Source organism: Halichoerus grypus, chromosome 11 (assembly GCF_964656455.1).
Source record: "Halichoerus grypus chromosome 11, mHalGry1.hap1.1, whole genome shotgun sequence".
NCBI classification, from domain to species: Eukaryota; Metazoa; Chordata; class Mammalia; order Carnivora; family Phocidae; genus Halichoerus; species Halichoerus grypus.
The window spans coordinates 111,611,638-111,627,444 of NC_135722.1; the positions used below are offsets into that span (position 1 = coordinate 111,611,638).

A 15,807-nucleotide genomic window follows, 5' to 3' on the forward strand; every position below is an offset into this window, starting at 1 on the left:
TTCCAGATGAAAAGATTTACTGGGTGCACAGAACCTTGGAGGGAAAGAGATTCCCTCTAATAAAAAATTATGTAATTTTAGGGTAGCAGAGGCAAAGAGACTATCCAGAATCATATTTCCCAATAACAACTGCAAAAACTAGAATCTAACAGAACAATTCTTTCAAAGTTATTGTCAACCTAGAATTCTCTACCTAGCCAAACTACCAATAAGATTGTTGATAATACAAAGTCATTTTTAGACATGCAACATCTGAAGAAGTCTGCCTCCCATGCGTACTTTCGCAGTCAGCTCCTGGAGCATGGGCAGAACTGAGAGGAGGTTCTGGGATACAGTACTCAAAGAACCCAACACAAAAGCAAAGCGAAGAGAATCCTTGGGAGGATGCCAAAAGGAAGATCCAAAGACAACATACATTCGAGTCTAGACTGCATCCGGGTATAGGTTAGCAGATATTCTTCAAGAAGCTAAAATTCAAAAAACACATAGTATGTTGGATGAGTTTAAAGAAGATACAGATTGAAGGAGAGTAGAGTTTTGTTGAATTAGTCATAAGTACACAGAACATGAAGTGTATGAATACGGAAAGAGAATTTTTAACTACTGGATTTCAGGACACAGGGGGAAGTGAGGAAAGACACCATGGTGTGCTGCTTGTCACGGCCGGGACTAGCCCCGCATTATCCGAGCATCATAGTTACCTGGCAAGACTTACGCTGTAACTATGGAATAACAGGGGCCGTGAAGTGTGTTTATGTGTGTCCATGTGGGTGTGTGTGCGAGGGGAGGGAGATTGTGAAAGTGAGATAAATGCTCAGCTTTGGTGGGAAGTCTACAGATAATGACAAACTTGGAAAATCAGAAATCACAATATTACTAAGTTATATGGATATAAGGATTGAAATTATAAAATAATCAGCTAAAATAGTTGATAATATTGCCTCTGTGGATCAGGGAGAGGGGAAAATGAAGAACAGAGGGTTGCTGTTTTTTTATAACACGCTTATAGAGTCCTTAAATTGTGCACATGCATAACTTTGATAAAACTAAAAATGGAATTGAAAACAAAGCAATAGCTAAAGAAATCAAAATGTAGAAATAATTCCCTTATTACTTAACAAAGGTTCCTTATACAGTATCTAAAGACCCACTTTTTTTTTTTTAAAGATCTGAGTTCATTACAATGCAGTTGACTAGAAAACCCAGGTGTATCTGTGATACACAACACTTCAGTAATTAGAATGTCAAGAGATGACCTTATATCACGATACATGAAAACTTTAGAAATTTCATGTACTTTCTGGAACACACATAGCATTTACCCATACAGTATAACTCAACATTTATCATTGGTTTGACAATGTTTCTCATGTAACTTAACATACCAAATAAACAAGCCTAATTAGCCAAAATGACTTCAATTATATCAAATCTTGGGAAGTTTGTTAAAAACCTCAGAAGGGTTTAAAGCACATGCCTAGATCATTACACAGCTTAATATTTAGTTCTCTATTTACCCAAGGTGGCAATAAGAGTTTCTACAGAAAGTTATATAGTTGTTAGCAAAACTTAGCCCCTTTAATAATGAGAAATTTTAACTTTCATAAGTGATCAAAGACCTGATAAAGACAAAAATACAGAAACTTTGGCTTTCTGGGTAGATAAAAGAAAGAAGAAACTTTGTTTATAATTTCTTATCAAAAACAGACCAATAATCCAAGAAAACTTTGTCTCTCGAACGGAAAAGCCAAATCTCAATCTTACACTAGTGTAGTTTTATTTTTATTTATTTATTTTTATTTATTTATTTTTATTTACGTTCAGTTAGCCAGCATATAGTACATCATAAGTTTTTGTTGTAGTGTTCAATGATTCATTAGTTGCTTATAACACCCCGTGCTCATCACATCATGTGCCCTCCTTAATACCCATCACCTCACTACCCCATCCCCCCACCCCCTTCCCCTCTAAAACCCTCAGTTTGTTTCCCGGGGTCCATAGTCTCTCATGGCTTGTCTCTCCCTCTGATTTCTTCCCGTTCAGTTTTCCCTCCCTTCCCCTATGCCCTATGGTCCTCCATGCTATTCCTTATGTTCCACATATGAGTGAAACCATATGATAATTGTCTTTCTCTGCTTGACTTATTTCACTTAGCATAATCCCCTCCAGTTCCATCCATGTTGATGCAAATGGTAGGTATTCATCCTTTCTGATGGCTGAGTAATATTCCATTGTATATATGAACCACATCTTCTTTATTCATTCATCTGTTGAAGGACATCTCGACTCCTTCCACAGTTTGGCTGTTGTGGACATTGCTGCTATGAACACTGGGGTGCAGGTGTCCCTTCTTTTCACTACATCTGTATCTTTGGGGTAAATACCTAACAATGCAATTGCTGGGTCACAGAGTAGCTCTATTTTTAACGTAAAGACCCACTTTAAAAATTACTGGAATTGTGGCATATGTCTAGCCATTGGCCCTTGACATCATTTTTAATTTATTTTTATTTTTTTATTTTTAAAGATTTTATTTATTTACTTTAGAGAGAGAGAACGGGGGGTGGGGAGCAGAGGGAGAGGGATGTGCTCCTCAGTGAGGAGCATAGAGCTTGATGCAGAGCTCAGTCTCACAACTCTGAGATCATGACCTGAGCCAAAATCAAGAGTCAGATGCTTAACTGACTGAGCCACCACGCGCCCCCCTGGACATCATTTTTTAAATTTACGAAGTTGTCTCTTTAATAAAACATCGGCTTGGTTACTTTTGAAGAGACCATGGATGGCTGAAGGGCTTAGTGTTGAGCGAGTCTATGGAAAACACTGGTGAAAATGGCAGCATACTTTTTGAGCTCCTTAGAGAACCATAATCCATTTCTGAGTTGCTGACGTCTTGCTACTTCTTTGGCCACCACACTACGATAGACAAGAGATTTGGTATCGAGATGGATAAGGACTCATAGAAAAAGATAATTAGGCCCCTTGGAGAGGAGGATCGTTTATGGGGTCTTTGGACTTTAAGTCCCGAAGTTCTCTTCCTACTGGGAAATTTGTGACAGTCTTTTGAGGGATGGCTCTATAAACATTTATAAAGAGAGGAAACATCTATTACATCTATCATCAATCACACCTTTTTCCTTCTCTTCAGCCCCTCACCTTCCTAACATGGCCCTTCCTTGTTCTGCAGGGAATTGCCCATTTGAGTCTCTGGTTGGTGATAGTGATAAGGATTGAGCCTTAAACTTTAAGACATAAAGTTATAAATCAATAAGGAAAAGAAGGCATCACTTTCTCGTATCCCACACTGAAGGCTTACGTTGAAGTCTAGCCACCTCCTTGAACACTGTCTCCATCACAGAAGTGTTCTTTTCCACCTACGCCTTAATCACCCTGTTCTCATTTCCAGTGATTTTTACACCTTGTAGAGTCCAGGTCCTATTAATGAAACCTGTGCTGTAGCATTTGGTTGATCCCTCCTCTGGAGAAGCTCTCTACCTGCACCCAACCTCTGTCCCACACTCCCAACACACCCTCGCCTGAGTCCTACTCATCCTTCCGTGTTTAGCCTATAACTTTCTCCTGGAAGCATTGCTAGATGACCCTGCTCTGGGTTTATCATGACAAACAGCTGATAACAAGGCACTGTGCTGATTCCCAATTTCTCCCAAGACTATAAGATTTGTAAGGGCAGAAAAGTTTGCTTTTCTCACCATTGGTTTTCCTGGGCCTTACCCTCTGTGATTGAAACACACCTATTAATCCCGATGTGAATGGCACAGAGAGATTGTGGGAATTGCCAGAGTCTCCACCCCAAATGGAAACATTAAAATCTGCAAAGTGCTTGGCTTTCTTAAAGGAGAAGCTCTTGGAATCCATTAACAAATAAACGCATCTTCATTTATATTGTAGTTGGTCTAGAGACGATGAGACAACATCTAATGTACTTGAGGGTTGCATTAGATGAATGGCAGGTCATTTGGCACAGTAAAATGCTCTTAATAGGATTTGTTCCCAATCTTTCTATTTTATTACAGCCGAGACACCGACAATAGGCTGGCCCACCGGCGGCAGACGATTCTCCGCGAGAAGGGGAGAAGGTTAGCTAACCGGGGACCAGCATACATGTTTAATGATCGCTCAACAAGCTTATCTGCTGAGGAGGAACGTTTTTTAGATGCTGCTGAATATGGCAACATCCCGGTGGTGAGGAAGATGTTAGAAGAATGTCTCTCGCTGAATGTCAACTGTGTGGATTACATGGGCCAGAATGCCCTGCAGTTGGCAGTGGCCAATGAGCATCTGGAAATCACAGAACTGCTTCTCAAGAAAGAAAACCTGTCTCGTGTTGGGGACGCCTTGCTTCTCGCTATTAGTAAAGGTTACGTTCGGATTGTGGAAGCCATTCTCAGTCATCCAGCTTTTGCAGAAGGCAAGAGGCTAGCCACCAGCCCCAGCCAGTCTGAACTCCAGCAAGACGACTTTTATGCCTATGATGAAGACGGGACACGGTTCTCTCACGATGTGACGCCCATCATTCTGGCTGCCCACTGCCAGGAATACGAAATCGTGCACACCCTCTTGCGGAAAGGCGCTCGGATTGAACGGCCTCACGATTACTTCTGCAAGTGCAGTGAGTGCAACCAGAAACAGAAGCACGACTCCTTCAGTCACTCCAGATCGAGGATTAATGCCTACAAGGGCCTGGCAAGTCCAGCGTACCTGTCCCTGTCTAGCGAGGACCCCGTCATGACCGCTTTAGAGCTGAGCAACGAGCTGGCGGTGTTGGCCAACATTGAGAAGGAGTTCAAGGTAGGTCCTGGACGTGAGGGCTTCACTCCCCAGAGCTGGAGTCCAGGGTATTTGTAAGCTTCCATTGGGTGCTCAGTTAGTCACTGTGGTTGGAAATAACTATGTGTTTTCTGAACAAGCTCTGTTATAATGAAATGTAGTAAAACTTGTGATCACTACCATTTAGAGATGCTCTACTGTAGACGCTTTACCTTTGTTATGTCTAATTCTCATCACAGCCTTGAGAAGATACTAGTTGCTTTTCAGATGATGAGATGGAGGCATAGAAAGGTGATTAAGGCCCAAGACCAACGACTGGTAGTTGGCGGAGCTGGGATCAGAATCTGGGTGTGCTGTACTCCAGAGCTGGGTTCCATCTCCCGTGGGACCATGTCTGGGTTCAGAGCACAGCGGGAGGTGCTGTTGAGGCCAGAAAGACGAGTGAGCGGAAGGAAGTCATGGTGTGACCGGGGGACACATGCACCCAGAAGTAGGTACGCTACAGAGAGAAAGCACTGCATGAGCTCTGCAAGTCCAGAGAGAGCAGCGTTCAGTTCGGATTAGTTCTCAGGGAAGTTACAGGTACGATGGCCTGTTAGCGGCTTAGGGCAGAACGCATAGGATTCGGGGATGCCGAGGAGGGAAGAGCTACTTCAGAACAAGGTAACAGCAAAAACAGAAGTTTGTAGCTTCGAAAGAGGTCGTCACTCAGAAGGAACGTTGGGGAGTGTTTCTATAAAGGGTACGTGGAGAGAACTGCCACATGCCACTTGGTCTGCATGCTTGTGCTGCCCCAGAGGGGATGAAAGCCCGGATTCCCAGCCCGATCTCCGCCGTCTGTCATCTCTCTCCAGCTCAGAGGCTGTCAGGCAAACACTCACTTCTAATTTACTAATGTGTGGTGCGGCCCAGAATTAACCCACCAGCCTCACTGTCTCTTGCAAGGCTGTACTTTGCACATGCAGTGTAAACTTGTTTAATCTCACTAAACCTCAGTTTTCTCATTCGTAAAATGGAAATAATAACAGCACCTACCTCACAGAATGGTTTTAACCTATCTGAGATCACAAGACTAAACAATGGAAGATCTGTGATTGGATTACAGGGATATTTACGTGTAAAAGCCCCAGCCCGTAGCCACTCTACTGGATAGTGAACCTGGGGAACATACCCGCTTGCAGACTTCATGATCTTCCCCAGGACCCTAATTGACTATTGCATGAAAAGGGTCAAGCTGTTTCCTTGTGACTGTGCATACTATCTGACCAGATAGACAGTTTGGAAGTAGCGTGAGCTGTTCTCAGTTAAGCATAATGTGTTTTGTCAAGTTGCCCTTAGAGAACCTGTTTGCACCTGAGTTAGCAAGGGTCGCCTGTGTAGACGTCACTAACCTGTAATGGAAGGCCACTTGGCGTGATTTACAGAGAGGAGCCCAAGTAGGTGCTTCATACTTATAGACTTCCCCCAAATATCACCTTACTGACTAACATCCAGAGCCACTCGTAGTCCAGCGTCTTCCTCTCCTGATTCTTTCTAGGGGTATTTCCATCCAAGCACACCAGTGGTTTCAGGATGGAGGAGACAACTAGCAAAGCTGTGTCTCCAAGAGTAATCTGCCGCTCAGGCTGTGTGACCTCAGGGGACCTTAGATTTTTGATGTGCAAAATGGGAATAGTATTGGCCCTACCTGCTTCCCAGGTCTTCAAAGATCAAAATAGAAAAACATTCTACGGGGCGCCTGGGTGGCTCAGTTGGTGAAGTGTCTGCCTTCTGCTCAGGTCATGATCCCCGGGTCCTGGGATCGGCCCTGCGTCGGGCTCCCTGCTCCTCGGGGAGGCTGCTTCTCCCTCTGCCACTCCACCTGCTTGTGTGCTCTCTCTCTCTGTCAAATAAATAAATAAAATCTTTAAAAAAAAAAGAAAAGCATTCTACAAAGAAGAGACAAAGTGGCATAATTCTTAAAGGCAAAGAGTTTGGGGCCAAATAGAGCTGGATTTAAAGCCTGATTTTGATACCAAGTGTCTGCATTGGACACATTATTTAACCACACTATTTAACCAAACTAAGCAAGATGACTATGAAGATTACAGGACATAATGGAATCCATTTGCAATGCAACAGACTCGAGTTTGTAGGTTTTCTTGATTAACGTTGGGCTATAAATGGCCTCATTTCAATGGAAGAGAAAAACCAGGGAGGAAGTATTAGAAAGACCTGAATGAAGATATTAATGCCTGGTATATATAAGTTAGAGTTTTTTTAACTGAAATGTGGTTGACACGCAGTGTCCCATTAGTTTCAGGTGTACAGCCCAGTGATTCAACAAGTCTGTATGTTTTGGTGTCGTGTGTCACCACACAACACTATTACAAGACCACTGACTGTATTCCCTGTGCTGTGCTTTTAATCCCGTGAACCGTTCATTCCATAACTGAAAGCCTGACCTCCACTCCCCTCCATCCATTTTGCCCAGCCCCCTGCCTCTCTGGCAATCATCCCTCTGTTCTCTATTTATGGGTCTGTTTCTGCTTTGTTTTGTTTCTTAAATTTCATATTTGAGTGAAATCATACAGTATTTGTCTTTCACTGTCTGACTTATTTCATTTACCATAATACCCTCTAGGTCCATCCCTGTTGTTGCAAATGGCAAGATCTCACTCTTTTTCACGGTGGAGTAATATTCCATTGTGTGTATATACCACTTCTTCCTCATCCATTCACCTGTCATTGGGCACTTAGACCGCCTCCATATCTTGGCTGTTGTAAATAATGCTGCAATAAACAAGGGGTGCATGTATCTTTTCAAATTAGTGTATCCACTTTTCTTTGGGTAAATATCCAGTAGTGGCATTACTATATCCTATGGTATTTCTACTTTGAATTTTTTGGAAAGATTTATGTGAGAGAGGCCGGGGGCAGGGGGGCATGTGCATGTGTGCTAGAGCAGGGGGAGGGGCATAGGGAGAGGGAGAGAACCTCAAGCAGATCCCCTCGTTGAGCACAGAGCCTGACAAGGGGCTCAATCCCAAGACCCTGAGATCACGACCTGAGCCGAAACCAAGAGTCTCTCGCTTAACCCACTAAGCCACCAGGTGCCCCTTAATTTTTTGAGGAGCCTTCAGACTGTTTTCCATAGCATCTGTACCAATTTATATTCCCACCGACAGTACATGCAAGTTCCCTTTTTTCTATAATCTTGGCAGCATGTTATTTCTTATCTTTTTTATTTTAGCCATTCTCACAGATGTAAGGTGGTATCTCATTGTGGTTTTGACTTGGATTCTCTGATGAATAGTAATGTTGAGTTGTTTTCAAGATGTAAATTTTTGATGACTATGATTTACACTTCCTAATCTTCCCAACATAATATTAGGTCATCAGCAATAAATTATAACAAAAACATTTTCTTAAATTTTCTTTTCTCCAAAGAGAAGAATCTTGGTTTTCAGGCTTTATATTAGATCTTCTCTTTTGACCCTGATTTTGGTACATAAAGTTCCTCAATAGTGATTTATTAAATAGATAAATGACATGTTTGCTTTTCTCTGAAACCTCTCCAAATGTCCTGTGTTTCTCAAGTTTACCAACATAGTTTACAAGATCTTCCAAAAGATCTATCATATGTGGGTTATGTGCTTACTGATGAAACCATGAACATAAGAAATACTATGTATGCAAAGTACCATGATCAGGCTGAGGGAAAGTTGCTTACTTTGTATTTTTCCTGAACCCACATGTGAGTTTGGCAGGTTACATGACTTTTTGTTAGCTTTGATTATGTTTTAGACAAATCTCCTTTCTTTGGATATGGAGAAAATCTTTATGGTGCTAAGATATTTCAGAAATCCCTCAGCAGAACAGCAATTAAAGCACATTAAAAGAACAGTAAACCAGAAGAGAGTATTTTTCTGTTTGTTTTCTCTACAAACCATCAAGTCACTGATAAATCTCACTGCGTAGCATAGTAAGCGTAGTACTTCTCTGTTATTGATTTTTCCTTTGCTTTGTCTTTCCTAGAATGACTACAAAAAACTGTCAATGCAGTGCAAAGATTTTGTTGTTGGACTCCTTGATCTGTGCAGAAATACTGAAGAAGTGGAGGCCATCCTGAATGGGGATGTTGAAGTGTGCCACAGTGGGGGAGATCACGGTCGTCCAAATCTAAGCCGTCTAAAACTAGCCATTAAATATGAAGTAAAAAAAGTAAGGTCAGGCTTGAAGCCCCATTTGCATTATTTCCATTTTTCTTGGTGCCATGTAAGGATGAAGGGCTTCCATGATTAGCTTGAGCTGGCTTTTTCTAATACACAGGTGCACAAGGCAGGTTCTCTCAGCAATCCCAAGAGCCTAGCTGTGAGTCATTTTAATCTACTCGACATGCCAGTCTTTGAAATCTAGACTTGTTTATGCCGTGATTGTCGCTTTCCTTTCCCTAACTAATGATATAAAAATGACAGCGTGTGTCCAGATTATAAGGTATTGGTTATAGGGGAGGAACATCAGTGTTTGAGATCCAGTGCCATTTCCCATTTGTTGATGTGTTCCTGCTCGGGACCTGAGCCCTCAGACCCCTCTAACAACACTATTTGTGGAATACTTTCCATCTCTGTCTTCACAGAATGTCCCCATTCGTGATTGCTTTCTTAGGTTAGGTATCTTTATAAAAACAGTTTTTAAGGATGGGTTCTATAAAAAAAAGTCTATGTAGACTTTTTTATTATATAATAAAATAGTCTAATAAAAGTCATATATGCTTACGGTAAGTTTTCAAGCAGTATAGACGTGCCCACTTTTTCTCTTCCCAATTCTTTTTTTTTTTAAGATATTACTTTTTTAAAAAGGTTTTATTTATTTATTTGATAGAGAGAGACACAGCGAGAGAGGGAACACAAGCAGGGGGAGTGGGAGAGGGAGAAGCAGGCTTCCCGCAGAGCAGGGAGCTCGATGCGGGGCTCCATCCCAGGACCCTGGGATCATGACCTGAGCAGAAGGCAGATACTTAATGACTGAGCCACCCAGGCACCCCTAAGATTTTACTTTTAAGTAATTTCTACACCCAACGTGGGATGAACTCATAGCCCCAAGATTAAGAATCGCACGTCTAGGGACTGAGCCCGCCAGGTGCCCTTCTATATTCCCAGTTCTTTTTTTTTTTTTAAAGATTTTATTTATTTATGTGACAGGGAGAGACACAGTGAGAGAGGGAACACAAGCAGGGGAGTGGGAGAGGGAGAAGCAGGCTTCCCGCAGAGCAGGGAGCCCGATGTGGGGCTCGATCCCAGGACCCTGGGATCATGACCTGAGCCGAAGGCAGATGCTTAACCGACTGAGCCACCCAGGCGCCCCTATATTCCCAGTTCTTAATGGAGAGTAGTTAATCACTATTATATTCCTCTCCACAAATTTATATCTTGAACATCTTCACATTTCAGTAAATAAGCATCCATCTCATCTTTTCAAAGGCTGTGTTGTTATATTATTATTTCATTTAATCTGCTTACTATTTAAGAGTTAATTTTTTGGGCGCCTGGGTGGCTTAGTCGTTAAGCGTCTGCCTTCGGCTCAGATCATGATCCCGGGGTCCTGGGATCGAGCCCCGCATTGGGCTCCCTGCTCTGCAGGAAGCCTGCTTCTCCCTCTCCCACTCCCCCAGCTTGTGTTCCCTCTCTCACTATCTCTCTCTGTCAAATAAATAAATTTAAAAAATCTTAAAAAAAAAAAAAAAGAGTTAATTTTTTTCAGGTTTTTGTTAATTCAAAATATTTGCCAAGTTTCCCTTCAGAAAAAGTGTACCAGTTTATATACATGCCAACAGTGTATCAGAGGGCTTATTTTTTTCTACTCAAAATGCGTGTTATTAAATCTTACCATTCTGAGAAGATATACATTGTATCATGTTTTAATTATCTTCAAGGTTAACCATCCTTAAGCACTGGTAGTCCCTTTATCTAACCTTTCAATATTTTTTATCAATTTTTATTTCACATTGTTGCTTTTTGTCTATCAAATAATGTTGCCCTCTGTCATATGTGACATTCATTTATAAAAAGTAAATATGCGAGAATAGAAAATTTTGAAAAAAAAAACCAGGTAGAATTTAATTATAAAGTTTTCTTAATTGAAAGAGTTTATGGCACAGGAATGAAAATATATCAATGGAATAGAATAGGCAGTCCAGAAATGGGCCCATATACAAATGGGAATAAGTAGGTGTAGCATTGTAGGTCTGCAGAAAAGGTGGCGTGCTTTTTAAAAGTATTTAAATATCTGGGCCAGTAGGATGTTTACATCACTCTTTCAAGATGGAAAAAAAACATATGAGTCCTTGTGCAAAGCATTGATGAACCTTTTTATAATATTAAATTTCAGAAATTTTTCTATGCTTTCAAAGAAAGCCCATTAGTCATAAAGGAAGAGTTTGATAAATTGGAATCTTCAAATTTATATGATATGTGTTAGAACCTCCTGCCGTCTTGCTTGATGCCTGTCAACTGGATGTTTTATGTTTGTTCTTTCTCTAACAATATTTTTTGTCAGGGACCACAGAGCAAAATACTAGAACACAAGGAAGGAGTTTCTGAACTTTTCTCTAATGAAACTATTAAATGATCTGTTGCTTCCCTGCTAGTTTGTAGCTCATCCAAACTGTCAGCAGCAGCTTCTGTCCATCTGGTACGAGAACCTGTCCGGTCTACGGCAGCAAACGATGGCGGTGAAGTTTCTGGTGGTCCTCGGGGTGGCTGTCGGATTGCCCTTCCTGGCTCTCATCTACTGGTTTGCTCCGTGCAGCAAGGTACATCTGTGAAGCCTGCCCGTGCGCCGTCCCCCCGAAGTCTGTCCAGCTGTGTAGGTCCGAGCCAGCTGAGCAGGGAGAATTCTAACTCCCGCATGAAAATTTCATGGAAGCCACAGCTGGGCTGAAATCATATTATTATTTTTAATATTACAAAAATAACATCTATTTGCTATAGGAAATAGAGGGGGAAAATGGATAGAAAATTAACCCATAATACCACCACTGCTGAGTTGAGAAAGGGTACCGAGTTACTGTTCAGTATATTTCTTTCCATCCCCTCTGTAGGTGTGTCTATTCATATATATCTATAAATTTTAATGAGGTCATAGTGTGCATTGAGCAGATATTTCAAATATAATCCTAAAAGACAAATTTTTTTTTGTCTTTTATTCCTCCTTTGGCAAAGTTTGAGATGAAAGTTCTTTTTCTTGTATTTATTTTGGCTTAACCTGACCAGATAAATCTTATTTCAAGTAAAGAACAATCAGGTAAACTCTAATGTGATGCTTGTGTCAGTGAAGAATACTTATTTTAGGGACAGAATACACTGTAACCGGACAGCAAAACCCATCTGCCCAGACTTTGGTGGAAATCATATGTTCGAATGGACCCGCCTTTCCTGAGTGTGACAATTCAGTCTGGAATACAGTTGACCTGTCGTTTCGGGAACAGGCACAGGATTCTGACAACAGTCTTATTCTTCATGTTTTTGAAGCCACATTTCTGGAATGGCTCAGTCTCAGCTCTGAGAGTCAGACTGAAATAATTCTACAGCTCTATGGCTAAGATCTCTGCCACACCATCCACGTGCTGTGTAGAAATGCCAGACGAATCCTCGCTGTTCTTGACACGTGTGGGCTCATCTTCAAACACCTGTAGTAGGTGGAGACAAACACCTGTGTCTCCATGACCAACATGTTGTCTTCTTATTACTTTGTCACATATTTGATGCGTCAGCTTGAAGGGACCTTTCTAAGTGGGTCCTGGTGACAGTTGGTGCCGGGCTTCCCGTATAGAGGGACCTACAGAATTCCTCCCAGTACGATGATGCGAGCTGCTGGAAACTGAGTAGTTTTCCCTGAGGGTAAAACCTGTCATTTCCCTTAAAACATGTAAGGCCCCCAAATTGAGCTTTTATAAGTAAAACATAAATGATGAAAAGAGTGAGATTTACTAGAATGAGAAGTTAGTAGCATAGATCTTCTGGAAAGTTATAATTTTCCTTTTCCTGCCTTTGTCATAGGCATGACAGATTTCACTTTGAAACAGAAATTCTGAATTATCCTTGCTGCCCCACGGGCCACATCCGTGTATGTGGGTGTTCTCTTCGTCCCTTACATTTCCCGAGCGTCCAGAGATTGCAGCTGAACTGCGTGAGCGGGGGCGGGGCTGTTCTGAATTACCCTCTGATTCCTGATTACTCTGTGATCAGTTAAACCGTAGTATCTTTCCGAACTGAATGATTGTCCTTCTCCACGTCCAGTGCGTTCAAACGCATGATGCCTCCCAGAATGCTGGTGTTTCGACAAGAGACTATTTTTGGCAGTCCTTAGAGTTTCTTAGATTTTGATTGAATCCTCATTAACCTGATTTCCTTTACTATTTCTTCTTCCCTGGTCATGTTTCTTTTCTGGCATCTGTTTTCCATCCCATTTATGAACCCTGAGGCAAATAATCAAATTAAAAGGACGCTGTCAAGGTATTTTTTTTTTATCTAAAATCTATTTTACTGCCTGTTATTTACCTTTGAAGTATGATGGTAAAGTCGGTTTTCACCGTTTTTCCCTTAGCAATGAACATAAACATTATTTACAGGTTATGGGGGAATATTTGCTTAAGCTATATTAATGCTTTTATTTAAAATACTATTTTAAATACTAGGGGCGCCTGGGTGGCTCAGTTGGTTAAGCATCTGACTCTGGATTTCAGCTCAGGTCATGATCTCAAGGTTGTGAGTTCAAGGCCTGCGCTGAGCTCCACACTGGGTGTGGAACCTACTTAAAAAAAAAAAAATACTACTTTGAAGACTAAGAAGTTTCCAACATATCCATGAGAGTTAAGCCAGATCAGATCACAGGCTTGTGCACCTTGACGGAGTCTCTGTCCATGTAAAGTTGGTTTTCTTTCCTCAAGTCTGCTTTCTTCTTGCAGAAAGTTTTTTCTTTACTTGTTTTCTTTTTTCACCATAACCCAAATATATTTTATGTTCATTACAATAAAAATAGGTCATGTCGTGACTTCAGATCATTTTAGCTTAAGCTAGCTTCAAACTTGTTATAGTATATTATTAGTTTCAGGGGTAGAATTTAGTGATTCATCAGTTGCATATAACACCCAGTGCTCATTACATCACGTGCCCTCCTTAATGCCCATCCCCCAGTTACCCCTTCCCCCCACCCACCTCCCCTCCAGCAACCCTCAGTTTGTTTCCTAGAGTTAAGAGTCTCTCATGGTTTGCCTCCCTCTCTGTTTTCATCTTATTTTTCCTTCCCTTCCCCTATATTCATCTGTTTTATTTCTTAAATTCCACATATGAGTGAGATCATATGGTATTTGTCTTTCTCTGACTTGTCTTACTTACAATGGAATATTACTCAGCCATCAGAAAGAATGAAATCTTGGGGCATCTGGGTGGCTCAGTTGGTTAAGCGTCTGCCTTCAGCTCAGGTCATGATCCCGGGGTCCTGGGATTGAGTCCCACATCGGGCTCCCTGCTCAGTGGGGAGTCTGCTTCTCCCTCTGCCTCTGCCTCTCCCCCTGCTTGTGCTCTCTCTCTGTCTGTCTGTCTCTCAAATGAATAAAATCTTCAAAAATAAAAAAAAAGAAAGAACGAACTCTTGCCATTTGCAACGATGTGGATAGAACTAGAGGGTATTATGGTAAGCAAAATAGGTCAGAGATTGCTTCAACCTTTTCTGTTCCTATTGGTATTTGGCAGTTAGGTATTTAGTCATCAATAAATACTTGAAGAAAGTATAATATATAATATCCAAAACCAAATATTTCTTTCAATACTTAACCTCAAAAATTTGTCAGGTGCATCAATTATTCACCTTATTCAATTGGTAAGTCCCCTTCTTTACAGTTTTTTTTTTTTAATAAATTTATTTACAGCTGAGCATATATAGATGACAGATTTTACTAAAATGGATAATTCAATTCCTAAAGTCCACTGAATAGTGCCAGAATCTCTGTTAGCTTAAAGGGAAACAATGCTTAATGATTTGTAGTAAGAAATAGAGGTACGGGGGCGCCTGGGTGGCTTAGTCGGGTGTCAGACTCTTGGTTTCTGCTCAGGTCATGATCTCAGGGTCGTGAGATTGAGCCCCGTATGGGGCTCCACACTTAGTGGGGAGTCTGCTTGTGATTCTCTCCCTTCCCCCCCCACTTGCACTCTCTCTCTAAAATAAATAAATAAATCTTTAAAAAAATGAAAAGAAATAGAGGGTTATGAATATCCAAACACATCATTTTAGTTTCCTGCTAACCAAATTCTTGTTTGTTTGTTTTTTTGCTTTTTTTTGCATTTAAACTGGCACGTTTCATAAGCAGCAAAGATGCCTGGTTTGATTCTCCTCTCCCCTTTCTGAATCAAACCAAGAAGGGCCACACCCCAGAGGAGGAGGGAGGCAGGAATCGCACGCTCTGCCCCGAAGGCAGGACGCTGACTTCATGCGTATCTAGGACAGTTGAGCTCACGTCCCAGAGCTCTCTGACCTGCGGCCCGCCCCACTGTGGGCAGCTTTGTTCTCTACCCCATTTTTATCCCGAACTTTTTTAATATATTCATATTTTTACAGAAACGTAGTTCAGGAAAAGAGGCAAAAGAAAATCAAACCTACCCCGTCACCCATTTGTTTTTGCTTCACCCTTATTTGATTACTTGAGAGTTCTGTTTAAACAGGATCTTTAAAAACACAAACAAAATATACTCTTTGATTCAATCTAATGAGCATTCTTACGGAAGTATGATTTTTAGACATTTTTACAGCTGATTTTTATGAAGTAACTGTGGGTTGGCTCTGCAGTATATCTAAGTGTATCTAATTCTGTGGATCCATTGTCTTAAAGCTGGCTAGCTAGATCTAGACAGAGGTAGATAGATACCCGAGCACGCATGCATCCTGATATTCTGCCTGGCGTAAGATTCTCAGTACCGAGAGAAGAGACTAGGGCGCCTGGGTGGCTCAGTCGCGCGTCTGCCTTTAGCTCAGGTCATGATC

At 41.4% G+C, this 15,807-nt stretch overlaps 1 protein-coding gene across 2 annotated transcripts in view; it reads left to right on the forward strand.

Moving 5' to 3' along the window:
• The window catches only part of TRPC6 (transient receptor potential cation channel subfamily C member 6), a 110,180-nt gene that overhangs the window by 71,224 nt on the left and 23,149 nt on the right, over nucleotides 1-15,807 (forward strand). For both annotated transcript variants that reach the window (XM_036115891.2, XM_036115890.2), the window contains exons 2-4: nucleotides 4,035-4,809; nucleotides 8,806-8,991; nucleotides 11,417-11,581. In XM_036115891.2, the coding sequence (XP_035971784.1) occupies nucleotides 4,035-4,809; nucleotides 8,806-8,991; nucleotides 11,417-11,581 (1,126 nt within the window). The remainder of the gene's footprint in view (nucleotides 1-4,034; nucleotides 4,810-8,805; nucleotides 8,992-11,416; nucleotides 11,582-15,807) is intronic.